The sequence below is a fragment of the Kwoniella europaea genome, chromosome 3, assembly GCF_036810445.1.
Source record: "Kwoniella europaea PYCC6329 chromosome 3, complete sequence".
Taxonomy (NCBI): Eukaryota; Fungi; Basidiomycota; class Tremellomycetes; order Tremellales; family Cryptococcaceae; genus Kwoniella; species Kwoniella europaea.
The window spans coordinates 1,385,087-1,411,923 of NC_089489.1; the positions used below are offsets into that span (position 1 = coordinate 1,385,087).

At 44.1% G+C, this 26,837-nt stretch overlaps 7 protein-coding genes across 7 annotated transcripts; 4 read left to right on the forward strand and 3 right to left on the reverse strand.

The window, feature by feature from the left end:
• Positions 1 to 622: 622 nt before the first annotated feature.
• V865_008371 (uncharacterized protein) lies at positions 623 to 1,899 on the forward strand (the record flags this gene model as incomplete). The annotated part of the gene is made up of 5 exons (XM_066232107.1): positions 623 to 779; positions 856 to 1,091; positions 1,158 to 1,226; positions 1,309 to 1,623; positions 1,720 to 1,899. 5 exons carry the CDS (start codon positions 623 to 625, stop codon positions 1,897 to 1,899), a joined length of 957 nt encoding a protein of 318 aa, XP_066088204.1.
• A 1,037-nt stretch (positions 1,900 to 2,936) lies between these two features.
• Positions 2,937 to 6,573, forward strand: V865_008372 (uncharacterized protein; the record flags this gene model as incomplete). The annotated part of the gene is made up of 22 exons (XM_066232108.1): positions 2,937 to 3,020; positions 3,123 to 3,214; positions 3,350 to 3,461; positions 3,566 to 3,676; positions 3,731 to 3,779; positions 3,846 to 4,087; positions 4,143 to 4,196; positions 4,256 to 4,309; positions 4,360 to 4,497; positions 4,552 to 4,656; positions 4,724 to 4,783; positions 4,842 to 5,484; positions 5,546 to 5,628; positions 5,687 to 5,746; positions 5,823 to 5,894; positions 5,953 to 5,972; positions 6,022 to 6,051; positions 6,110 to 6,160; positions 6,212 to 6,239; positions 6,300 to 6,314; positions 6,383 to 6,440; positions 6,494 to 6,573. The coding sequence occupies 22 exons, from the start codon at positions 2,937 to 2,939 to the stop codon at positions 6,571 to 6,573; spliced, it is 2,241 nt and encodes a 746-aa protein (XP_066088205.1).
• Positions 6,574 to 9,195: 2,622 nt separating this feature from the next.
• Positions 9,196 to 13,256, reverse strand: V865_008373 (uncharacterized protein; the record flags this gene model as incomplete). Its single annotated transcript, XM_066232109.1, has 17 exons — positions 9,196 to 9,323; positions 9,399 to 9,504; positions 9,586 to 9,705; positions 9,770 to 9,825; positions 9,897 to 10,107; positions 10,257 to 10,395; positions 10,484 to 10,498; positions 10,554 to 10,579; positions 10,641 to 10,702; positions 10,782 to 10,847; positions 10,908 to 10,978; positions 11,047 to 11,225; positions 11,291 to 11,356; positions 11,426 to 11,531; positions 11,630 to 11,889; positions 12,023 to 13,010; positions 13,072 to 13,256. The coding sequence occupies 17 exons, from the start codon at positions 13,254 to 13,256 to the stop codon at positions 9,196 to 9,198; spliced, it is 2,784 nt and encodes a 927-aa protein (XP_066088206.1).
• A 1,303-nt stretch (positions 13,257 to 14,559) lies between these two features.
• Positions 14,560 to 17,190, forward strand: V865_008374 (uncharacterized protein; the record flags this gene model as incomplete). The annotated part of the gene is made up of 10 exons (XM_066232110.1): positions 14,560 to 14,951; positions 15,057 to 15,246; positions 15,363 to 15,454; positions 15,545 to 15,713; positions 15,788 to 15,891; positions 15,980 to 16,104; positions 16,221 to 16,452; positions 16,516 to 16,590; positions 16,689 to 16,811; positions 16,944 to 17,190. 10 exons carry the CDS (start codon positions 14,560 to 14,562, stop codon positions 17,188 to 17,190), a joined length of 1,749 nt encoding a protein of 582 aa, XP_066088207.1.
• A 493-nt stretch (positions 17,191 to 17,683) lies between these two features.
• Positions 17,684 to 19,513, reverse strand: V865_008375 (uncharacterized protein; the record flags this gene model as incomplete). Its single annotated transcript, XM_066232111.1, has 5 exons — positions 17,684 to 18,381; positions 18,474 to 18,725; positions 18,813 to 19,191; positions 19,313 to 19,392; positions 19,456 to 19,513. 5 exons carry the CDS (start codon positions 19,511 to 19,513, stop codon positions 17,684 to 17,686), a joined length of 1,467 nt encoding a protein of 488 aa, XP_066088208.1.
• A 398-nt stretch (positions 19,514 to 19,911) lies between these two features.
• V865_008376 (pre-mRNA-processing ATP-dependent RNA helicase PRP5) lies at positions 19,912 to 23,799 on the reverse strand (the record flags this gene model as incomplete). Its single annotated transcript, XM_066232112.1, has 8 exons — positions 19,912 to 19,956; positions 20,021 to 20,811; positions 20,880 to 21,066; positions 21,154 to 21,825; positions 21,883 to 22,159; positions 22,215 to 22,442; positions 22,508 to 23,045; positions 23,118 to 23,799. The coding sequence occupies 8 exons, from the start codon at positions 23,797 to 23,799 to the stop codon at positions 19,912 to 19,914; spliced, it is 3,420 nt and encodes a 1,139-aa protein (XP_066088209.1).
• A 1,280-nt stretch (positions 23,800 to 25,079) lies between these two features.
• On the forward strand, positions 25,080 to 26,303 carry V865_008377 (uncharacterized protein; the record flags this gene model as incomplete). Its single annotated transcript, XM_066232113.1, has 1 exon — positions 25,080 to 26,303. One exon carries the CDS (start codon positions 25,080 to 25,082, stop codon positions 26,301 to 26,303), a length of 1,224 nt encoding a protein of 407 aa, XP_066088210.1.
• Positions 26,304 to 26,837: the final 534 nt, after the last annotated feature.

A 26,837-nucleotide genomic window follows, 5' to 3' on the forward strand; every position in this document is an offset into this window, starting at 1 on the left:
GATATGTGATATGTGAAATTGAGCTTTACGTAGGTGACCTATTCTTGAAATGGCAATTATACTGTAGCAGGACCGACGCCTTCCTTTCTCTTCTCTTTTTCTTGTCCTTTGCTCGGTATCTGTTGATAAGCGGTAGCTCAATTTCAGTAGTATCAACTGTTTATATATGTAGTTTTTATAGACTGAAAGATGCAGAAGAAGACAAGTAGATATTTTTTCTTGGTTGATGAAGCGGCCGTGATGTACCTCGGACCGGGAATGATGCTAACCTACTATCATTGTTTCATCAGCCGGCAACGGGGATGAGCTGAGGCTGAGGCTGTGAAGGGGACAAGCTAAGGCCGAGAGTATGACAGACTCACGAGTCAACCGGGTCAACGTCACCGCAAGGATAGAAGAGGAACGGACATCACCGATCTTAGAGGGTGACTGCGCAGATAGGCTCACACAATTGTCATCCAAATGCAGGCGTGTTAGAGTGCCTGAGGGGTAGGTACTGTATCGTTCGTTGCAAGGACATTCAATTGATGGATGCCCATTCATCAAGTATGGATCAGATTATTGTTGACGATATATCAGTGACAGAACATCCACCTAGTCCATCTTTCAAAATTGCAACGACATGTCATCAGCCAAGGTCGTGCCTTCGAAAGGTCGTAGGACATTCACACCTCGACCAGCTCGCTCGGCAGAAGAAAGATTACCAAACTTGTACAGATCATTGACCGATCAGGTTGACGATGGGTATTTCACCAATGCCATCAAGACTTGTAAGAAGAGTGAGTCTGGCAATCTTCGATATAATATATTGTCTTGCATTCACTAACTTTTTGTTGGTGGTCATCTTTTCTTCAGTCCTCATACTCGATCCAAAGTCTCAAGCGGCCTATCAAACCCTGCTCTTTCTCCATCTACAAACGGACGATTACTCTTCTGCTATAACGTTATTGGATAACGCGCCTAAGGACTCAAAGGACTCGTTCGATTTCGAAAGAGCCTATTGTCTCTATAGATTACATAGGGAGAAGGAGGCGTTGGAATTGATAGAAGGCAAAGAAGGCAGGAAAGTACATCACTTAGAAGCTCAAATTGTGCGTTGTCGGACCCTCAATTAACTGGGTGCAAGATAAATGAGCTGATGTTATATCCTTCAATAGAGATACAGATTAGGAGCGTATCAACGTGCTCAGGAGATCTATGATGATCTGTTAGTGGAGGTCAGCTCGGTGAGTCATCCTCATCATGATCCGCAACTCTTTTTCCGTATAGTTGTGGATTTATGCTGATATCTTATCCCTCTCATCTCAGTCATCTTCCGAACATTCAGATATCCTCACCAACCTGAACGCCACCACATCCCATCAAACTTTCGCAACATCAACCTATAAGACACACTTATCCACTACGGACGATTTGGAGAACAGCGTACCTTCTTTACCTACCGGATGGTCTAAAGTCCCATCAACAGATAAGAAATCTATCTCTGCCAACGCCTCTAACACAGCTTCATCCTCCAATGCGAAGGCTTCAGCGGATAAAGAGAAGAAGGGCAAAGACGGGGAGAAGAAGAGGAAACATAAGTTGCCTAAAGGTGCGGTTGTTGGGAAACCTTTTACCGAAGACGTAAGTTTCGTTCTGGCAATAGGTTTATTCTCCTGTATTATGTAGAAGTTCACTCAAATCAAACCATTTAATGCTGATCTGTCTTTGTGACGGTAGCCCGAACGATGGATCCCTCTCAAACAACGTGCATCCTACATCTCTGCTCAAGCCAAGAAGAAAGGTGGTAAAGAAAGTATGGGAACGGGATTCACTCAAGGAAGTACAGCTCAACCTTCGCACACTTCTGGAGGAGGCGGCGGCGGTGGTGGGAAGAATAAGAAAGGGAAGAGAAAGTAGATACCAACATCGGATCGTAGTATTCTTATATAATCGGGGGGAATGGAAGTGGTATGCAAGGCGAGTCTATCTGTTTGCTTTTTGATCCTGCATCTTGTGAGAAAAAGCATGAAGTCAGACACACCTCAGCTGGAACAAATAACTAAGGTAGCGAAATCAGCTCACCACCAGCCGTCATTACACTGTTTCAGAAAGGGCGCATCACCTGTCTTCTACCAAAATCATCAGAGCACGTGTTTAGCTCAATTAACCAATCCACCAAACAAGGAGTCGTAAGTCTTGGCGACTGACTTTGATTCTTGTGTCTGTCCCCATCAACATCACTCACATCAACAACGGAGAAAATCCGTCCTTTCTCTATCCTTCCAACACTCTCGTCTGTTCATACGGTGGTTTCTGATAATGGCATCTGCCCAGGAGAGCTGTTTGACCTCTTTCGATGATAGGTACACCTACGATTCACTCCTGGCATAGGATTGATTATTCTTCCTTGACACCGTACTCAATCGTCTACCCCAATCTTTACAGAATTTGATGGATATCCAAACAGAGATAGGTCCGTGCGTCGATTTTCACGCGTGTGTTATTGATTTTTGCCAATATCAATTCGAGAATTCCAGCAAACCTGATATCCCATCATCAAACACACACAACTCACAACTCATACGATTCATGAGGGAGAATTAGAGGATTCCGGTCAGGGTCAACTTGTCATCGACCGATTGAAAGATCAAAGGTATTTATACCTCATCTTCCTTCTATCATATCTCTTTCTCTCTTTTACATTTACATCTATCTTCTTCACTTTCACTCTCTTACATCGTTGTGGTCATACATCTATTACATCAACAAGGACAATATCTAGTCGTAGTCGTTGAATCTACCATCCTCAGACTTCTCTGTTGGATAAATATCTATGACCTATACTTTCCTCTTCCTCGAAAACTGACACAATCTACAACTGATCCTCCTCTCTTCATCTTTCCTCTTCTTTCCTGATCTGAAAGAAAAAGTACTACCTTACTCTCATCTTCACGATGACGACGATCCCATTCACTCCCTCGGCAAGTCCGACTCACCATCAACCTGGATCTAGTCCATCTACATCCAATCTCAACAAGGTGAGTCAACCAACTGCAATCTTCCTCTTCTTCCTTTCACTACCTTCACTCTCATATAATATATGTCTTCCTCCAATCACTTCAAGCTGACGAGAGCTTCAGGAACTACCTTCCACACCGACGAAGGCTCATACAGCGAAGTCTCAAACACTCTCACCAAGCAAGAACAAGAAGCAGTCTCCGATCCTCGTGAGGTTAGTCACCCCTTTCTCATTCACTTCCTCTATATCGCGTGGTTCATCTTCCCCTCTCGCTCACCGTATCGCTTTGGATCCTTGCTTATTTCCGAGATACGACGTCAATGCTGATTACATCTTATAATCGAATAGAATCCCCACGCCAACTTCCCCAACTCTCGAAGCTGGTAAGAAGACCGTGCACAAGATGGCCCAAGCGGGTCAAGGTGATAAGGAAAAGGAAGATGAAGATGGAAAGAGCTTGGTAAGCATTTTTTCGCCATCGACGACCAGGTTCCCACACTGGCATTCTATCCTGTTCCCACTCTTTTGAACTTTGAGGTATACTGATGATCTATGTTTTTTCAGCTCAACCCTCATTCTTCCAGCTTCGAACCCAAAGCCATCTCCGAAACTTTCATTTCTAAAATGCGTGACCTTTCGTTTGCCGATCAAGGATCATCCTCTAGATATACAAAGGTGAATATCTGATCTTTGAAATCAATTCTCATGAAGCTGATCCTCTTATTTTAGAATGTACCTGAGATCGAAGGTCCCTCCACTCCAAAGAAGAAGAAGGAAGGTGAGTCGTTCGTCTACTAGTGTCTCTTTACTTTCACATGCTGACCTATGTTGACATATATTATAGTCCCTCACTTTGAAACCCCTCGTCGACCTATTCGAGCCGAAACAACGACTGCCACTCCTTCTCTCAGCTACACCCCATTCGCTCCGTCCACCGGTCAATCCTCGAGACTCCCGGTCACTCCTACCCCTGCCACACCCATCAGAAGGGAGGGGGAATATATCTCCAAAGAGAAGAACAAAGAAGAGCAGCCCTTTTCTGGATTGATCGAGGAGCATCCAGACGAGATTGGGAGATATCTTCTGGTAAGTATCTCCAGGTCCTTTGATCTTGCCTGCAATTGGACTGACTGTTATCTAGATCCAACAAATCCCTCGAGATACAACGGAAGATGAGATCAAAAATCTGGTTCAAGTGAGCATTCCTAATTTCCATTCCTGAGGGACTCTTCTGAAGTCACTCTGTTAAACTAGTCGAATTGTAACTTCAAAGCGATCGTTATCAAGCACCTCAAAGCCAAGGGTCTTGTAAGGATATTCCCCTTCGGTCTGATATTTTTGTTGACTTGCTAGTACAGGTATTGGTCGCATTCTATGATCCTCGAGAAGCTGCGAAGCTCTACAACCTACTCCATTCCAGCTCCGTACGCTTCAAACCAGATGGTCCCATCACACAGCTTCATTGTATGAAGACTGACCTTCACGTGGTACAATCAGTACGTATAACTTAGTCTTGCAATTTCTTTATCCGCTGACTTAGGTGGACATAGATCACCGGTCGCTCTTCTGGGTGGGAGGCCATTTGGGAAAATTCACCATCTGTCGTCAAGGTCGAGATTGCGGGTGGAGTAGGTGTGTCTGTAGATGTTATGAAGGTGGATCTTCACATTCAAGTTCAACGAAGTCTTTGGGTAATGCTAATCATACTGATTGCTCTCGAAGAAAACTTTATCAATGTTTGGGGAACTGCAACGCTTGGACGAAATTGGTCATACAGGAAGAGTACGTTTTTCCTCCATGTTCAGTCTTCGTATGCTGACATTTCTGCCAACTGTAACAGTGCTTCATTGCCGAGTACTTCGACGCTCGACATGCAGCGCAAGCTGTCAGTTTGCTTGATGGCCAAAAAGCCCAACAAGCTCTGATCTCGGTTTCATACCTTCACTCAACGGCGAACCCGGCTTTGGCTACAGCTAACTCTTCAAAATATACTCTCGGTTCAGCTGCGTACTTCCCGGGAAGATTAGGACCAGGCGGATCCTCAACTCGTAGTCAATCCGACTCCATAGCTTCTTCGGACGTGTTCGGTTACACAACCTCGACTGAAGCCAGCAGTCCGATCCATACCCCAAGAACAGCTCCTTTCAGTCGAATCAGTAGTGACTCGGACGTTTTCAATTCTCGAAAACCATCTTCAATTTATTCTACGGCTTCTCAAACTCGCCATACTAGTGCATACTCCACTCCTCAAAGCTGGACCAGGACTTCCGCTGTGGGCTCTCAATCAGGATACGAAACCCCTGCTCACCTTCTTGCCCTCAGCAGAAGACTGCACGAACCTGGTACTGTTGAAGGTCTGATCAACAACGCTGATATCGAAGCTCGAGCTAGACAAGGTCAAGGTATCGGTGGTCATTGGAATGCTAATGACAGAAAGGCTATCCCTGCTCATAACAGAGTGTTCCCCGAAAGGATTTTATCGGGTATGTTACCTTGCTGTTAAGAAATGAATACTGGATAGCTGACTTCTATTCCACTTGAAAGGGCTTGACCCACGAACAACGGTCATGATCAAAGATGTACCCAATAAATTGTCAAGACAGGAGCTCGTCAATATCCTTGAAGAGGTTAGCTCACTTGATATACCGACGCTAAAGAGACTGATATACTTTATCTTAAACTCAGGTGGTACCTGGAGAGTACGACTTTGTGTATCTCCGATTTGATTTCAAGAACTGCTGCAACGTAAGTTGAGTAGCAGGTGGATCCATGCTGACTTTGTTAGGTCGGATACGCTTTTGTCAATTTCTGCTCGGTGCAGGCGCTTTACCGATTCATTGAAGCGAAAGTAGGCAAGAAATGGAACATGTTCTCCAGTGAGAAAGTCCTCCAAGTAAGTAATTCACTCGTACACTTGCAAGAAGGGAAAGCTGATTTTCTATCTAATCTAGGTCTCATATGCGGATATTCAGTCAGTGCCAATCCCTTAGCGGTATGACATCCACTAACGGCAGTTGTAGAGGTAAAGCGGCTTTGATCAACAAGTTCAAGTGAGTCGCTACTTTTACAAAGGTTTCAACTTGGCTGATCACAGCACTCGCACCATAGGAATTCCGCTGTTATGGGCGTCATTGAAGCTTGGAGACCCCAAATCTTCTAGTGAGCTATTGGCTTTTCTCCTTTCAGGCCATGAATTGATGAAAGCTACAGTTCAAGTGGTCGAATGAAGGGCAAACCTGTAAGTCCTCCGCCGATGATGTGTGACAGTTAGACTGTACTAATCACTCCTCACTCACAGGAACCTTTCCCCGACGTGAGTCAAAGCTGGGGACCCATAACACTCTTTGTCATTCTGATCACTTACTTCTCATATCTGGGTAGTCCGACAATTTGGCGGTTAGATCAAGATCTGCCGCCGCTCAGCTGGCTGGCTTTTCGAGTAAGTTTCTGTCCTTACCACATGAACATACTAGCTGACCTCACATCACCTAGCCGGGTCCAATTACTCTTATGGGTATGATGATCAATACTACGACTACTCTTCGCCCCAAGGTTCCACCTATGGGGTCTAGGGAGCACTCACGGAGCAACGCTTCACTACTTAAAATACCTTGATCCTTGGTCTTTTTATGTGTTACCTATATTCCCTATCACCCCGTCTCCTTTTTTTTGCTTCCTCCCATATCACAATTTCATTAACTGCTTTCATGAAGAGAACTTCAATTACCATTTGTTTTCTTCTTTCTCATTATACCATTTACCCTATCTGTGGTCTAGATATACACGCTTTCTTCTTCGCAATTCAATTTTCAACTTTCATATGTTCAGCATTTCCCATTACTCACTCATTCATCATTTATACCCACCAGAAGAAACGAAACAGAATCGCATTCATCTCAACATTGATCTTTCATTTCAATCTGTTTGTATACTACACATCTCATTCATCTCATCTCGTTGAATTCTTATTCGATATTTCAACGAACCCAACAAGCAACATGACCATCTGGCAATGAAACCATCATCAACATCATCGTTCATCTATTTTTCGCTGTTCTGCTTTGCGTTGGACAATGTAATTACGAGTATATATAACAGTACGATTCTTCATGCATGTAATATATTTGCCACTCCTATACATGTTCAAGATCTCGCTCAACTAATGCACACCAGGTTCTTCCGGATCCACATACGGAGGTGGGTTGGGAGGAGGTAATCCATGACCTGGTCTATGGGGCAAGTATTGCATTGTGATTGTGGGAGCTACAGTGTATTCCATCAGAGTCAACACAAGAGAAATAAATGCATATTTGGAGAGGAGAGCTCACGGTGGTTGGTTTGATTGGTTATTGCACGTCGAGTGATGAGTCCAGTAAGAGTGCTGTGTATGTAGAAATAGATTTGTGGCGAAGTGGGGGATAGGTGGATGTGGGTGAGAGGATAAAGTATTGTTGAGAAATTCATGAGCACAGCCCAGCTTTATATAAGAACTGCCAGAAGACAATACTGCCCTTGTCAGATTGATATCTCGTAGCTTCGTGTACAGTACAATGTGATATCCTTTGTGAAATGACGAATGACCAAAGGAAGAACAGCTATCTTCTTTTGATCTCACATATGCCATCGCTGGGGAGTGCGATGCGTTACAGAGCGCTGCTGTTACGAAAGAGAGAGGGACGAACTGTACTGTACTGTATCGTACCGTGATGTATACCCTCGGAGAAGCTAGGTCTTCTCTAGGACTTAACTTGACTTTTGAAGTGGCTGTTCGATTGCGAATACTAAAAGTATGAAAATGTTGTTGTACTAGAAAGGACGATGATCATGGTATTTGATGATGTCTGTAGCAGAGCCAATATCAAGCACTGTGATGATGTCTACCTCGCTACCTCGATCATGCATGTAATGTATATCAATTTTGTATAAATTTATAATGATACTTCCCATTTTACCATATCCGTCCTTTGGCAACCTACTGTATATCTTGCATTTTCAGCAACGTCAACTCAAATCTCATGTCATTTCAGGTTGCACCAAGTCCAAATTTTATCTTAATTCACTTGAATTAATGATATTCATCCTCTGGACAATCCCCAATATGATAGTCTTCTTCCCATCCGGACCAATAATCACCACACATTCGCCCTTCTTCTCGTTCGTCGGTATAATCCTGTGTGGACAATCACCGATGATTGTTTTGGATCCACCGGGGTCCGATAATTACGACGCACTCGTCTTTCTCTGAGGAGTTGTACACTGTTGTCAAGTAGTGGAAATGTCAGGATTGATAGAAGTGGGTGTCAGCCTGTTGTGATTGCTATACAGTAGAGTACTGTACGGTAGTTATGTATCGTATGGAAGGTTGGAATGAGTTGGTGGCGAGGGGAGTAAAGAAGGATTGATGGTATTGTAAATTTGGATGTTAAGTTATTCAGATTAGACTTACTGATCAAGTAAAAATGAACAAATTAGTGGATGACTAAAAGATATGATAATATCCGATTACGATAAAAATGAGGATGATGATGAATCAGATGCTTTATATATCTGGAGGATATTTTCTTGTAATTGAGATAGAGTATGACTCAATACACGAGTACTCTAAATCTGCAGTAACTTAGTCTTTCGAAATGCCCTCCCTCCTTGATGCTCGGAACAAAGCGACGAAGGGCCGATCGAGCCGGGTGAACCTCTTGCTACCGGATCAAATAAATTATCTGCTTGTGAAGCCAACTGCACAGCGTGTATGATAGTAACAGGTCAATTCTCTGTCTATAATCGCAATGCTACGTTGCCACGGATGCAAGATCATCTCGAATTTAACAAGTGCATTCAACCAATCCGATCTTATTCAGTTCAATCGTATACACTACAGTACGATGCACCATAATCATTCTATATTCAAATGAGAATACTCCTATCAAATAGTTGATCAAATAGATTATAGTCCTATGCTGTTGTGATTACTATTATACAATCTTTTGTATCAAGTTTCCTTTCCAATTTCCAAACCTCTTGGCTTGCTGGTAACTGTAGTTACGATCTTCATCAAATACTAATTAAGATCCTTCTTTCACATTCTACCTCAATGACCTTTTATCCGAAACCGAAAAATGGGAATCTTGTCCATCTTTTTTTTTTCAGTCCAACAATATTCTATCCGATTCCTGTTAATATTCGAAGTTGTACAGCCCTTATTTCCCCACTTTCTCTTTATCCTTGACACCACTCAAGGCAGCATGAGTCTTCAACAACAGCGCACCTTCCAATGAATACTTCCCATTCGCCTTGGCCATATATGTATTATGATCTGGTAATTTTCCTGATACACCATAGAACCACAATCAACATCTTCCCATAAGAAAATTAGTGCGTTCGTGAGTATGATTTGACTCACCAGCCATGACCACCTCGAAATGGTATTTAGCCTGTTCGTCATCACCTCTCCTAGCGTACAATCTACCAAGTTCGTAATAGCAGTGAAACAGTATATAATGGTCGAGCTGTGATCGTAATCACAATACAGTATATTAGCTCACTCATCTTCCACTAGATGGGTTTGTGGGGTGATAGATGAGACCCACCTGAACATCCGGTCCATGCCTTATCACAGCTTGGAGATCCCTTTCAGCACCTTTATCCAACTCGTCATCTGATGGATCGGAAGGTGATTTCGTAGTAGCTTCAGGTGCTGCGTCTGGTGGCTATGTATCGATAAACGTATCAGCACCAATAGAATTCTGAGTTGGGAGTTGGGGCAAAGCTTACCTGATATCGCGAGATGAATTGACACATTCCTCTAAGGAAATGGCCAAGGCAGTAATCTATACATTCAACAATATTCCAGCACTAGCATTGATATACTGAGGCAAATGGAAGCGGAGTGACAACTCACCATCCCAGTACTCATGTCCATTCCCATAGTTCTCCGGCTCCACCCCATCCAAAGCCTTCAGGGCTTTGTTGATACGAGGTAACCAAGAGTCCAATAAACTCCTTCTTGGTGTATTCGATAAAGATCCAAAGACATATGCTAGTTCCATCGCAGGCAGGAACAATTTGTTGTTCTGTGAATGGAATTTACGTGCTTTCCGAGAAACGAGTTTCTTTCAATTCAGAATATAAAGAAGTCAGAATGCCGTTATTAGGTTTATAGAAGCTGGTGAGTCTCCCCTCCTCCCAGAATAGACACTTGGAGTAGGTATTGATATACCGTGCAAAGGAGGGATAATCTACCCAAATAGATGGAACTCACCTCGATAGGCAACGATTTACCAGCAATCTTCTTTGTCAACTTAGGGATTTGCGTCATGAACTTCTCAGCTTCCTTCAATTTCGCTGTTGAATCTCCATCTTCTTCTTGGGCAAGTTGAACAAGGGAAGCAGCAGCGGCACTGTCAAAGATTGATGATATCAGTTGGACATGTTCTACCTATCATGATTGTGATTATGTTGAGAGATTGGGAACCTTATTCAACTCACTAAGTGTATACCGCTCTATTCCTCTTTCAATATACTGAAACAGTCCAATGCTCCTTTCCAATTCGATAACATCATGAAGTTACATGCGTAGTCCCACTGTTCACAATGAGAAATACGATCAGCCTTGCCTCGCTCTTGTGGGGATCTTTACACTCACAAGACACATATGCTGTAATTGGATATACTCCAGATTCGAGTCTAAAGCCTTCTGTAAGGAGCCTGAGCATTAGAATAAGCACACAGTCAGCTCAAACTGCTTTCGATCAAGTGCGATGAGTTCTAAATGGGTTGAACGTACGATTGGCTGCTTCAGGTTGACATTGAGCGGTAAATGATCTGGCCTGGAAGTAAAGGAAGAAGACACCTACGCGCAGGATCATCATCAGCTAAGTATTCAAGATACGAATGCAAATTGTACACTTACCATCTGGATACCTCCTCAAATTATAGGCCAGGATATTTTTAGCCATCGGAACATCAATCCCCGTTACGGGCCTATAATCCGATATGTATTGTAAGTTTACAATTCCTTGCGTTCCGTCGTGGAAAAAGCTTTTACTCACATCAAAGTGGAAATGACCAAATGGAAAGTCAGGAGTATCAGATCGCAGACAGGTCTTCTGAGACCTTCGTTCGACTCGTCGTAATCTGGCTTTTCGACTCCTCTATGCCACCCTCCAGCGGAGTACAAGGTCGTCAAAGCGGTCTCTTTGTCTCCTCCATAGCCCAATAACGAGGCGATCTATACAAGATCCGGGCATCAGATCAATTGTCCATGGAGGGAATGAATTGTCAGTGGAAACTCACCTTCATCACTTTACTAGGTAGCAGAGAAAGCATCAGGGAACTGGTTCCTGCACCTAGGACAACACCCTATAGCGGTCATATAAATATTCAGCTTCAGTCTCCTTCTCATTTCCAGTTCTTAAGAGTTATGCGTACAGATCGGAAATCCGTATCGATGTTATCATCATAACCATTCTTATCTGCATCTTCGAGGTACTGCTGTAACACGTGATATATACCATGGGCAGCTCGCATATTCAGTCTGAAGTTCACATAATCCGAAAGAATATGTCAGCTATCGATAACGACGACATCTACAGTTGTATAGCTGTTAAGACTATAAAAGTGAGGTTCACGTACGCTTCTCTAATCAAACCCAACCAATCACCTCCACTAACAATAGCCAACAAAGCTTTCATCAAACTCGTCTCGGCGTATACCAACTCTGCATGTCTTTCTAATGCCGACATCGACTTGACTCTAGCCACGCCCGCTCCAGCCTTGACGAATCTCGAGACTAACGAGTCGGTAGGTCGTCGAAGGGCAGAGGCAGTAACGGAGGTGGCTTTGCATATCTCTAAAGCGGAGGCAAGATCGTTTGCGTCGAATGTCATCATCCCCTAAAGAGACAGAGCATACCATTAGCAGTTGCCCATATGGGGTATGATTGCCGTTGGTCATGAGTTGTAACTCTTGAAATGAGATCGTATATTTGGGAATAGGTGAACAAGTGAGATCGATAAGAGAACTCACCTTCAACGCCTCGATTATACCCTGGGCAGATTGAATATACAAATGTTGACCTTCCTGTTCCCTCTCTTCCAAATACACTTCAGCCTCTTTCATATGAGAAGTTAAGAAGAGACTTAAAGCCTGTCTACAAATTTCCAGATCCTTGACCAGAACTCCATCTTGATCAACTGCCAATGCACCTGCTTTCGTAGCGTGTAATCCACCTTGACGACTTTGTACCTTTGTTTCTTGGATGGAAGGTTTAGATCGTTTGATAGTCGATGGGCCCGTACCGTACACATCTTTCTCCTGAGATACTACAGTTCCTTTAGCAACTTGTGATGAATCTGCTATTGATTGACCTTGACCTTGGGTTGCCGAGTTGGAAGTAAGAGGTGGAAGGGTACTATCATTCTTGGAAGAAGCTGCAAGAAGTATATCTTTCTCATGTTTCTTCTTAGCTTCAGCATTGTGATCCTCCTCGTCCTCATCACCTTCTTCAACTTCACTCAACCCTTCCGAAGGAGTCAAAAACGCCTCATCATCATCTTCATCTTCCGAATCTGAGTCTAGGCCAACTTGTTCCAAGTCCCATTGTGAATACATGCTCGGCGTACGTTTCCTAATTGGCTTGCTTTGTGTTTGAGGTGGAGTGGAGGTCGAGGTCGAGGTGGATGCATGCACAGGTTGGATAGGTGGCCCAGCAGATGTGGAATTGCTATTACTATCGGTAGGTGATGATCTGATCGAATCGGACGGTGAGATGGGTATTTGATTGGTGGTCGTACCCAGTCTAAGATTACTTATTCCATTTTGAAGATCTTTGCCGTTCAGTTGTTTGGACACTGAACTGGTAGGTGTCGATGTGCCCGATGTTGAAGCCGATACGTTCAGATTGGATGATGGTCTTATGGATGTACTGGGTGAAGAATCTCGATCACCCCTGTCGGAGACCATTGATGATAATGAGGTTGATGAGGAGAACAATGATGAGAGTCTCTTCCTCGTACTTTCCACCGATCGTCAGTGAAGTCAACGCAGTTCATATGACGGAAGATGAACAGACATACCTATGCTTCTTCTTGATCTTATCACCATTCTCATTCGCCTTCATCTCGCTGGCTTCACTGACACTCCTCGACTTGGGTGGTCTGTCGGTCCTTGATGATGGACCCCGAGGAGAAGTAGAAGTGGAATCATCTCCGTTAAGACCTTTCTTCCTGGATAAAGAAGCTTTACGTAGGAAGCCTGACATATTGGTGTTGTTCTTGGGGGTTGTGTCACGGTAGAAGGCTAAAGGCGATGTTGATATGTTCAGTGGCAGATAGGAATGGGGTGAGATGGTAAGATCGCCAATGTAGATGCTGTTTGTAAGCTCCGGATGTTCTGCTGCTGTATGTTTCCACGGTACTGCTGATGTTTGGAGATGGTGGGTGGTCAAATCAAGTGGACATGATCCAGTGACGTTTTTACTGGGCTACTAAAGTGGTGGTATGTTTACGTTAACATGGTCATTAACTTATGTTATGTATTTTGACCATGTTATGTTATGCCCTAAGGCCGAGCTCAGCATCGCACGGGTGACGATCCCAAAGCGGCCTCCATCGCGTTGAACGTAGCCACCGTGGGAAGGTAACCTCGCGTGAAAGACCCCCATCGTGCTAAAATGTCCGAGCGTGTCTGTTAGTGCCGGTATCGTCGAGCTTTACTCGCTGTTGTTCTTGAAACCATATCGACGAAAGCAAGAAGGCTTGGTCTCGGAGGCAGAGAGAATGCGGTCCTTTCTTTACTTCTGGACCTCCCAGGACCGAGCTGATCAGCGCCAATCTGTCTTTACATTTGGCAAGGGCAGGGTGATAAGCCCGAAGAACAGGGATCACTGACGATCAATCAACCTGTAACACACACAAACAATCCATCAGATTAACGCACTGACCATTTGGTGTGTTACGGGTAAGTCAATGAGATGGAATCAAGTTGAAACGTAACTCAAAAGGGCACCAAGGGTAAGGTTCAAAGTGCTAAATACACGATCAACAACGACCAGGACAAACGATATTGATGCGGGAAGGGATGAGGAGGGGTGGGTGGTATGTGCGATATTGATACGGATGGGAAGCGAATAACCAATCACCTAGATGTCATCCAAGCTACTTACTGTAGCTGCCAGTCACTCTCAGATCCCTTTGATCTCCCTTTTTCCCATTTCCCTTCTACCCAGCTGTCTTACCAAAAGGAAAGCGACACGCACAATGGAATGAAAAGAAAGCTGGACTCCCTTTGGGTGTTCTTTCGAGCTAGACTATATATATAGCTACAATGGCAACTAACTGATCTCTGACTCTCAAGTCTACTCTCAATTCGACAACATTGATCATCTACCACAAGTACAATACCTCAAACAAGGGGAAGATTCTATTTTGGCTCTTCAGTTCAACGAACCAAGCTAAATATATAGAAGTAGCCATCACTAGGCACTCTTCTTCTCTCCATCAATATCAACACCATTATTTCCATTTCTCTTTACCCTCTCGTCCCAACGACCTAGAGTTCATACAATGCTTCCTCGCCAGTACTCCAACCCTCTCCCTCTCCCCCTCCCCAAGCCAATCTCTCGAAGTTTCTCTCAACGTCGTAATCTATGTTTTCTCGTCCTCAGTCTATTCGCACTATCATTCCTCATATTGGGACTCCATCCGAAAGTTCAACAGGGTTCATTGGACAATTTGGACAGGTTCAAAGAATGGTCGAGCGATAAAGCACAAGGTATAGTAGACGGTTTACCAAATCAGGTAAAAGGTTGGTTGGTTGACTTGCAAAAAGTTGAATCGAAGGAATGTAAAGGATTCAATCCCCTGAATTCGGAGGATCAAGATTCACCTGGATGCTTGAAAGCTAGACAGTATAGACAGACTATGAGAGTTTTGGAGAGGGAAGAGAAATCTGAACAGTCAGTTGGTGTCACCTACCTACATACCACCTGTATATTCTTTGGTTCACTTTCACAATACTTGTTTTCAATGAGCTGATTATATCGTCTAATCATTTGTGACAGTCCCCACTGGTATTTCACTAAACAGCATAATATCGATACTCTCCGAAACATCTCGGAATGCTTCTTACCAGTCACAGATCCAAATTGGAAACCATGCCATGAGAAACCATTGATATTGTCCGGATGGTGGTATACTGCTGAAGTGATAACGGGAGCTACAACCGGTGAAGTGATATGGCAAAGTTCGGTGGTGAGTGATCACAAGCCCTTGCTTTCTTTCACTTGAATCACCAATTTGGCAACAGTCATTTGCAAACATACTCTACATTCTAGCAAATGCTAATCTACGAACTAAAAATATCGCAGACAAAACAACTTCGAATGCTCGGATACTCTTTCATCGCCGTGGGACCATACCTCAACTGGATAGAAGTAGCAGAGATGATGCCAGATGTATAGTGAGTGTCCACAGAACAAACCCTTCATAGCCTGTCGCAACACTACCTTGAGACTGAAGGCTCATATACGTTTTGTTCTTCCTATCTTAGTCATCTCATCTGGAATAGTGATCTCGATACCGTTTCGTGCGTTACCGACCCACGATGTATAGCAAAAGATCATTACACCCCTCCGGAAGATGCAGAGGATCTATCGACAGGTGTACCAGATGAAGAAAGGGGCGTTATACCCATATGGGCATTGGCAATCGTCGATTATGTGAGTATCATCAAATTTCTCCTATGATGTGAATAAGTTAGGTGACTGATATGGTCGATGATGGAATACTTTAGTGGGGATCTAGACCTCGTGAAACTTCAAATAATCGATACTGGTGGGGATTAACGGAAGATGGTGATTGGAGTTATCATCCCCTAGGACAAGAATGGATAGCTACGTGAGTTTCATGTTTCAAGAGATCAGATGATATCAGAAATCACAAGAAGCTAGCTGATAATAGTTTATCAATCATTTGGTTTGAATAGTCCCTGGCCTCTGCCCGGTGGTCATTTCCATCTACCATACTCCCTCGAAGAATATTGTTTGAAGATGCCCATTAAGCCTCACGAGGAAAGGAGGAATGCCGCCTTGATCTTAGCAAAGAGGTCGTGTGAGTGATCATTTCTCAATACTCGAGTGTCAGCCGTATTCGCATTCCAATGTAGATGATACGACGGACCTAGCTAGAGTAAATATCGACATTGATCATCTCATTGTGTGAATTAGCATACTTCCACTACCACTATGTCTCCCCTCCTGAATTCTGGACCAACCTATCTCAAGTACCTGACTTCGAACTTCTCTCAACGGTAGAGGAAGAAGAGGGTAAACCTTTACCTGATGGATTAGTTACGATGGGTAAACAGACTAGGGAAGACTATGAAACTTTGGTCGGGAGTGTGAAAGCTCTGGTGGGGATGGGTGCGCCACCTATCAGTCCGAGCATATATACTTCTTTGTGAGCAGTGTCCGAACTAGAACGAGAAGGTTAGGTATCTTATGTTTGCTGGTTTCATCACAGATGTCAAGCTACACCGGTGGTCATGCCGTATTTCGAGCAGGATTACAGGATGGACGGATGGTGGCTGTATTCCAGGTTAGTCTCGTCTCTTACAACATCAACCCCAACCATATGATTCTCATCTACCTCGATGAAGAGTACAGGGTAGCTGATGTTTTTTAGATTGTTTTCAGCTGGTCACAACATGGTCCAGCCATTGCATTAGGTGAACCATACGTGTACAAGTATTTCGCTCATAATTATACGGATCTTGAAGATGCCGTTAGGAGAGCTATGGCGACGTCAATAGAGAGGTAGTAAGTGACCTTTTCACACAGATCAATAACACATCATACACCATCCCGTTTCAAGTCCAACAAGCTCGAAATTCCTCTCATCGGAGAAAAATGAACCCTAGAGAATCATGCTGACTTTATGGTTTCTTGCAGTATACCAGACGATATGAAGCTCCCCTACGCCCTTTCACAATTAGGTAGATACCTCTCCCGGGATCTCAAAGCGATGTTCGATGAAGTGGTCAAGAATAATGACGGTAAGATACCTAAATTGAAGAAGGGTACTAGGGAGAGATGTTATGAGATTGATAGATGTAAGAAGATGTTGGAAGTGGGTAGGAAACCTAGTGTGCCTCCTGAGCTTGTAGATTATACAGCGGAGGTGAAAAAGGAGATATAGGTGGTAGAGTGAATAGAAGAATTGAAGAGTAGATGAGATGATCTTGGTGGTGCAAACTCAAGCAATTATAATATATGTTGATTAAGGGATATTTTCCATATATATCATTAAGAGTTGGAACGGTCGTTGTTATATAGATTGCTCAAATAGATTAGATTCCATACTATATTATACACTGTACAAATAGAGACATCATCGTTAGAGAGACAGCAATCGCGTTGCTAAACCCATGCAACCACAATCAAGTGAATACGACACATCCGTTTCTTATCTGATACTCAGTCCATATCATGATGTGATGAAGGATCGTACCCAGGAGCAGCAGGTATTTACAGCAGCATAATTGTAAATTCATCACAATTGTATGATCTATATATACAACGCAATAATCCACTCCCACCCTCGCAATGAACTGCAATTCTCTTACGAATGTTCTTTTCTCCATCTCGATTGACGTCCATGGAATACTAGCGATATATGGATTCCTTGATACTTATGCTCCCGGAACTTCCCTCCCACCTTCACCCAGCCTCTTCGCCTTTCCTTTCTTCCTCCTTCCCGCCGTCTCCTCATTCCTAATCACAGGAACAACCAACTCTCTATAAACCAATACCACTCCATCCTTATCCGATGTAAGTAATTTTGGATCTCCATAAGGTCTATCATGTTCTTTCCTGTAATTCAGTAATTTATTCAACTCCTTTTCTAACCTAATCTTATCAATTGGATTATACCTCAAACGCGGAACGATATCATCCGGTATCTTATCTCCCTCTCCCACTTCTTTAGGTGTACTGGGTGTGGGTGGCTTGGGTATATAAGTAGTAGTCGTGATTTTACTTTTACCTTTTACTTTACTTCCTATACTAATCACTTTCCTACCCTGGTTGTTGGTCGTTACGATGCTTTGCGAGGGAGTTTGACCAGGTAAACTTGGGAATGAACCTCCTCCAGCTTGGACTGCCAATCTCTCCAATCTCTCTTTTTCCATTTGTTGCCTTTCAATCTCTTCTTTAGATAATTGCTGTTCAATCTCAGATTCCAGGCGGAGGATCAACCGGGATGTTTGAGCGGGGGTAGACAGAGGGGAAGAACATGATGGACAAGGGAGATAGGGTTGTTGGAGATTACATAGGGTTAGACCACATGATTGACAGATTGGTGTGTAGGGTGATAAAGGATGAACTCGAGCTGGTATCAATTAACAATGTGAAAAATGTTAGTTTATCATATACATCTATCGGTAGTGCTACTGAGTGAGTAGTACGTCAAAACCAACTAACCTTGACAGAAACAATTAATAGCTTTATCATCCTTAATTTTCCCTTCACCATTACTTTCTTTGATGATTCTCAACTTTTCTACTATCCCTTCTAATCTCTTGACAGTCTTGGATTTCGGTTTATCCCATATTTTCTCTTCCCCAGCCCTGCTCTTCCCTTTGGAACTGCTCGTCCTGCTCCCTGCTCCACTTCCACTCGTACTGGAAGTGGGAAAATCCAAACGAGCTTGTTGGGATTGTTGTGCTTTGGGTTCTTGAATTTGTATATTGATTGCTCCAGCTTGCCTCACCCTTTGATTCTGATTTTGTGAACCAGAGGGAGTTTGCGTTCCATACCCACCTCCACCTCCTGATTTGGGTGTACCACCCGTTGATTTACCCCATCCACCGAACCCACTTTCGTCTAAATCCTTTTTCTGGTATACCTTCCCACCAGGTCCGAAGGCAGCTTCTAACGCTTCGGGTATATTGTTTGGGGGAGGTCTGATCCTGGATGAGCCCGGGGTGGAAGTTGGTCGTGATAGGTTCAATGGTGTCTGTGCCTTCAATTTCGATTTGGAAGGTTGGGGTTTGAGGGACGATGGGTTGGGTGTCAATGATTGAGTTTGAGGTTGAGGTTGAGGTTGAGTTTGACTTTGACTGGAAGGTAAAGAAGGGAATCGAAAGGATATATAACGGTTGATGAATGATTGTGATTGAGACGAAGGACCGAGAAAGTCCTATAGATCCATACAACGAATTATACAATCAGCTGTGCTCTCTCATAAGATACTACCAAAAGCAAATCTGGTGAATAAGTCGGTGAACAGGAGAGAAAGAAAGAAAGAAAGCCTTATTCACCTGAAGATATACTCTCAGTCTGGCTTCATGAGTGTAAGATTCCATATCAGGTATGATCATCTGTTTGATAGTCTCGTCATCTTTCAGAATGGGTCTCTCGTTAGCTAAATCACCTTTCAGAAGACGCCGAGCAGGTCACTAACCTAGACCCAAGATTGTGGATAGGTCTTTGACGACCCATGGAGGTGTGTTCGGTGGCATCGAACAAGTATGAAGACCTCGATTGTGTTCTTGCAGATCAGGAGGGCAGACAGCCTTTACGTTTGATGATGAAATGATGGTATTGGACAGAAAGAGAAAGCAAGATAGAGATTCACTTGAATCGTCATGTATTTATTTATTATTCATTTCTTCGGATCCGAGGTAAAGTTGCGAGCTGAACCTCCACTCGCGAACGACATACTAACAACGTATCTTCTATCTTCTGTTTTAATGCATGCAGCCCATATCGAGCGGGTTCATAGACACTTGATTGTGCATATGCATGACTGATACTCGCCAATGATGGCCACATGTATACATGTAAATACTTCAGATCGCCGAGGGCGACATGACTCTCATCCATCGACAAATCATCTGTACAAAATCTCACAACCCAACTACACAGCATACCGTCCACTTCCACCCGGCGCTCTATCAGCGGTCTACAGAAACAAACAACCTACATCAGCCAACATATCTATTCCTTCACACAAGATAAGAACTCACGTTCAAAGCCGCCACAGACGCCTCAACCAAATTCCTCCTAATCTCATCAACCGCCGCCCTGACTCTATGTTCATCATTACTTTCGATCAACAAGCTCAATTTGGGTTCATCCCCTGGTCCAGGTTCGCTTCCGGGTGGATAGTACAATCCTTTCATCGTTATACTTGCTCCACTTATTTCTTGTAACAAAGTCATCTGTTCTTTGTTTGTCGCTTTCCATCGAGCTTTCTGAGGATAATCGTTAATGGGGAAAATCGCATGATAATCTGTTGCGTCCGGATCCTTGGTTCTAACTCCATTACTGTTAACAGGTTGAGCCAAACCGAGTTTCTCCGCTTTGGTCAATTCAATAGATTGAGTCAGACGAGCAACCACCTTGGCCAGATTAGCAGCATCAACCGTACGTCCTTCTTTCTTGGCTTTCTCCAATGCGGCGATGGTCTGAGCAGGAAGAGCAGCCATGGTAGGTTTAGGTGGTGGGTTATTCTGTATGACCCTATCTGGTGCAGGTCCGTGAACAATCTCCACTTTGATCTCGGTGAAAGTGTAATCGGCATCTCCCTTGTGAGCATTAGGATTTTCAGGTTGCTTGAATTCGGTCGTTTTGGGTTTGTAGGGTATGACTGCACCTTCTCGGGAGGACAATGATAGTGCTTCGGAAGTATCTCCATAAGTATGTTTCTCAGCTTGATCTTTTTCGATACGTTTCTTCTCGATTCGTTCGAGACCTTTACCGGAATATCCACTTCCTGCAGCTCGGGCTTTACCGGATTTGATCTTTCCAAGGAAGTCTATGACAAAGAGATTAGCTAACAAGCCAAGAATGGAATCCAGATCATGTTATGAAACTCGAACTCACTCTCAGACATTGCCTTGAGGTCTTCTGGTATGAAAGCATTACTGGCTTCCAATGCTCTGACAATATCCACCGAGAATTTCTCTTGAGCCGGAGTGATGAAAGTGATACAAGTGCCTTTATTACCTGCACGACCTGTTCTTCCAGCTCGGTGCACGTAATCTTCCATGTGATTGGGACAATCGTAGTTCTGCGTCAACAACAGAGATCTTATCAGCTTCACGTCCATCGATTTGAAACCTGAAATGAAAATATCGGCTGATTGTATGTTACTCACTATAACCAACTTCAATTCCTTCACATCCAATCCTCGAGCAGCTACAGACGTAGCCACGATGATCGGTACATCACCACTTTTGAAGTTCTTTATCGCTTCATCCCTATCCACTTGTTCCTTTCCACCATGAAGCGAAGCACACACGTATCCTCTTTGGAGTAAATCCCTAAAAAGATCATCTGCAGACTCCTGTCTGTCCACAAAAATCAACGTCCTGAAATCATCTTCATCATCTTTATGCTCTTCACCCATTTCACCCAAAATCTCCAACAACCTATTGAACTTGGAATCGGGTTCTCTGACTTCCACCCGTTGATCAATCTCAGGCGCGACCACTGATCGTCCACCAACGGTAATCTCCAAGGGTCTAATCAAGATCTTCCTCGCAAGGGATTCCATTGTTTTAGGGAAAGTAGCTGAGAATAATACTTTTTGAGCATCAGGTCGTACGTTGTTGATGATTTTCATCACTTGAGGTTCGAAACCCATATCGAACATTCGATCAGCCTCATCCATGACTATATATGTTGTTCGTCGTAGGTTCGTAACTCTTCCGTTATTCGCAGTGAGTAGGTCGATCATTCGTCCAGGAGTACAAACGACGACTTCAGTTCCTTTCTTCATAGCTGCAATATCTTCAGAGATCGAAGATCCACCAACGCAGCAAGTTACCTAGGATATACAAAGTATTAGTTGGGTATCTGCCTCGAATAGCTATAAATGACTTACCCTTATATTGAGAACTTTCAGGAACGACTGGCATTCTTTATATATCTGAGTAGCCAATTCTCTAGTAGGCGACATGACTACCGCTATGGGACCTTCGTTCCCTGATACGGGACGTTGATCTCGAACATGTCTAAACATAGGTAGAAGGAAAGCGATTGTTTTACCTGAACCAGTCTTGGCAATACCAATGACATCTCGTCCAGACATGATGGCAGGTATAGCTTGAGCTTGAATAGACGTTGGAGTGGCCCATCCGTGATGACGGATGACATCGAGACTAACCAAAAAGCGTCAGCTTACGTGCTGAATTCCGAACGATATAATAAGCTCACCATTGAGTAGGTAGACCATATGCACCCCAATTCTTCACTGGTCTAGGTGCGTCCTGACCTCTGATCTTGATACCGTCCATTTCCAATCGCAACAACTCTGCATCCTCCTCGTCCATCTCTAGCACTTCCGGAGGAGGGTTGTAAAAGGCTTTTCGGAATGGTTCGTAATCGATTTTAGAATGATCGGGCGGTGGTAAATCCTTTTTACGTGATTTAGCGGCAGCTTGTCTGTAAATATTGTATCAGCTATGTTCTAACTGCCTATAAATGGTAGGGAGACTCTGGATACTCACTGCAACAAAGCCTCAGCTTCTGCCAACTTATCTTCCACCTTGACATTATCCTCCTCTTCATTCTCACTATCATCGCCCGATTGCCTTAATCCCATCCGCTTGGCATCCGCTTGATTCACCTGAACGACTTGTTCCACATTCGTTCTCATGAACGCATCTAACGGATCTTCCTCCTCTTCCTCATCAACTTGAATTTTATCTTCCTTCTCATTCCCCTTCTCCTTCAATGTAGGCTTTTCATCTATATCCATTGCATCCTCCGCGGCTCCATCACCGTTCAGCTCCGTTTTAATGTTCTCTACAGCTAAATCGTCACCTATCGAATCGACTTGAGCTGCATCTCCACTCTGTACATCGGGATTGATCTCAGGTAAATCTCCTAGTTTCTGCAATTTCCTATCTCCCGAATTATCATCATCGTCATCTAGACTAGCCGCTAATGATCTCTTCAGCGGCGTAGGTGTAGGTCCAGCTTTGAGAGGCAAGCCGATTCGTGATAAGGAGAATGCAGTGGGTTTGTTTGGTAGGCCACTCGTAGCTATGGGATAAGGTATGTTGAGCCAGGTCTGTCAAAATGTAGGAATGAAGAGGAGAGAAAGGCATGACTCACGTTTAGGAGGAGCAGGACTAGAAGGTTTAGTGGAAGGTACAGCGCTCGATGAAGGTTCAGGCGTTGCCGTTTTACCTTCTTTCAGGGCTCTCTGTTTCTTCCAAGCTTCTAATCTCTCTTTTGCTCTCCTTTTCTTGTCTTCCTCAGTTTCCGGTGCAGGAGATCCAGTCGGTGTGGCATTATCCGTCAAAGGCGTTCGTACCGCTGAAGCTGGAGCTGGCGCTGGAACGGAAGATTTTCGAGGAGGTGATGGTGATCTTGTGCGTATTCTAGATCGAGTATCTTCTCGTCTACGTTCATCCCTTTCTCTGTCCCGATCTCTATCTCTCGAACGATCTCGTTCTCGTCTGTCAGGATGTCTTCTGTCATCCCTCTCATCTTTTCTCCTTCGACCAGAATCATCCTCACCACGATATCTATCCCTATCCCTATCCCTGTCCCTTTCTCTACTTCTATCCCTATATCTATCTCTATCCCTGTCTCTTGAGGAATGATAACGGTCGTCGTCTTGGTCATAACGTGAAGAAGAAGAAACTTTCCTATCGTCAGACCTTCGTGATGAGCTACCACCATAAGAACGCTCATACCTTGATGACGATGATGGCGAGGGACTTCTCTGTCCTCCTCTATGACTGCTTCTTCTACCTTCCGGTGAACGGGAACGTCGAGGAGATCTAGGCATGGCGTAGAGAGTGTTACAGCGTTTTTTTTTTCTTCTTTTGTTTTGTGATGTTACATGCAGGATATCAGAAGAACAATGGTCATCTATGTCAGGATTGAGGAGACGAGCAGGATGGCAAATAGAGAAGTCAGACGGAATCAAATAGTCGGAGGACTCAAGTGGGGGGATTGAACAAGTACTCGTAGAATCCTATGTAAGAGTGGGGTGGGTACAGTACAACAACGTTCAGCACCAGATACTTCGCATTCTCCCTAAGCGTTATACAATGGAGCACACTCTTCGCTCGTCCACTTGTCATGTATATATACTACGAATCTGAAGCATTACAAGCATCGTCAATCAAGCAAGTTTGGTGAGCTGGTAGCCCAACGGGCTTGGACTGGAGCGCGTCGTAATTAGATAGTCACGAGTTTCCGTCGCCAGTGATTTATCTCTTCTCACTTTGATCTGCTCTATGCCTGGCTGGTGGTCTTCACGAGTAAGTCATCTCTAAGATGATATCATGTCATAAGTCTCCCATAACTCGATGCCCATGCAGGATTACATGAGGTGGGGAGACGTGACACCTTATTGACTCATGGTCAATGGTACCCTCAATTGTCGGAACCCCCTCAACATCAACCAGTCTTCTAGTTTCACTTACATATTAAACATCACCCTTCCGCAGATCCATTGTGTACAGCAGACCACAATCCTCAGCTGACACACGGGTGCATACATCTGATTGTGCATAAAGTTGGAATCGTGCTGTAAGTGGCGTGAAACCACGAAAATAGCAATGCCAAGAAAGTTTGAACTGCGGGGCGCAGTGATAAATCGAGTTGCAGTTGACCGCGGAATACAGTAATTTCGACTATTTTTCCTATGGCCCCTAATTGTCACAAAGGACATGATGGTTGTGTCCAATGGGGATTCGGGTAATGCATACTACAAGGTCAATGCCAAGGTCAAAGGATCTAACGAGGTACTGTGTAATACGTTCAGAGTGATTGGTTGAGACCAGCCAATTCCAGACTTGACTGCTTTCCAAGGTACATTAACACCTTCTCACTGCGGTCGAGGACAGCTTCGTGTAGTAAATGACGCTATGTGCTGTATTGCTGTATTTCGTTTGATTACCCCTTTGTCTCGTTGGTCGGATGTGGCTGCGGTCAACTTGAATAGATGGATATAAAGAGGCTGACTTGAGCAGAAAAACATGGGATAATCATCTTCTCCCAATCCAATTCAACTCAACCAGATTCTACTTTATTGTAACATTCATCCGCTATCATAGAAAGATGCGATTCGCCGTTACTTCCATCCTCCTTTCACTTGCTCTCGGTGCCGCTGCACACCCAGGTGAAGAGCACCACCACGACGATCATGCTGCTCTTGCCAAACGGACCTTCCTCGAACACTCTGGACGAAGTTACTCCTCATGTTCCAACAGTGCTAGAAAGCGTGAACTCCACTCTCAAGTAGCCTCTCGAAGAGCTCAAGAGATCGATGCTCTCCGATCCGCTCTCAAAGCCAAGAAATCAAATATGGCAAAACGACAAATGTCAGGTGAAACATCGCTCACTGACTACGGAGAAACTCTCGTCAATACCTCTCACGCTTCCAACCTCACTACCATCACTGCCAACATCACTTCTGCTGAACTCTTCGGTAACGGCACTGTCGGTAGTGACGCCTGTCTCCTCCAACCCGAAGTCACCATTGGTCCTTATTGGGTATCTGGTGAATACGTTCGACCAAACATCACCGAGGATCAAGATGGTGTACCACTCTATCTCAGTACTCAAGTTGTCGACGTGGCCACTTGTGAACCTGTTCCTCAACTCTACTGGGAAATCTGGCACTGTAATGCTTCGGGAGTATACTCAGGTGTAGTAGCAAGTGGAAATGGAGATTCATCAGATGAAAGTAATCTCAACAAAACTTTCCTTCGAGGATTACAAGAAACCGATGATCTCGGTGTAGCCACTTTCCAAACCATCGTTCCTGGACATTACACTGGTCGAGCCACTCACATTCACGTCGTCGGACATGCCAATGCCACACTCTATTCAAACGGTACGATCGGTACCGGTGCCAACGGTTCAGGTAACTCGTCAGCCATCCACATCGGTCAATTATTCTTTGATCAAGATCTCCTCTCTGAAGTTGCTACTGTCGAACCATACGCCTCCAATACCCAAACCGTCACTGAGAATGATGAAGATTCGATCTTGGCCGAAGAAGCTATCGAAGGTGCCTCTGATCCTTTCGTCGAATACGTCTTACTTGGTGATTCTATCGAAGATGGTGTTTACGCCTGGGTCACCGTCGGTGTTAACACCAACGAGACTGTCGCTACTTCCGCTGCTGCTTACCTCACCGCTGAAGGTGCTTTCGAGAACGAATCTTCTTCTGTTGGAGGCGGTGGAGGCGATGAAGGTGGACAAGGTGGTAACTCTACCTCCGGTGGTGAAGGCTCAGCTCCATCAGGTTCCGTCCCTTCAGGATCTCCTCCCTCGTAAGTCTGAAGCATACGGTAAGCTCTTTCATGTCCTCGTCATGATATAGCGACTCATGGCTGATAGGATCGTATAGGGGCTCAAAAAGGTGCCAACGTTCCGTTGAGTTAGAGATATAAGAACGACTCAACTGGTTGAGTGAACATTTACCGTAATAATAAGAAATATACCTCCTTTGGAAAGATGAATACAATTTGAAACGTTCTAAACCTTTTCTGTAGAAATGATTTCCTTCTGCATATACTGTATATAAGGACTTTGATTTCTTGATGCATGATACATGACCATACTTCTCAATAGCAGAACCCCTGTGAGAGTAGCTGACCTTCTGGATGATGTCGCCACCAATGATAAGATCGGAAATGGGACCACTGGACTGTGGCAGTCGTGCACTTGAACTTGACTGATCGGACCGCCCTCCACTTTGACGCGTCCATCCATACTCACAAGGATATCAGAGCAGATTAGGATATGCTTGTACAACGTATGGCATATAAACGTGACATCCTCCTCACATTACATGGCCTGGTACAGAGC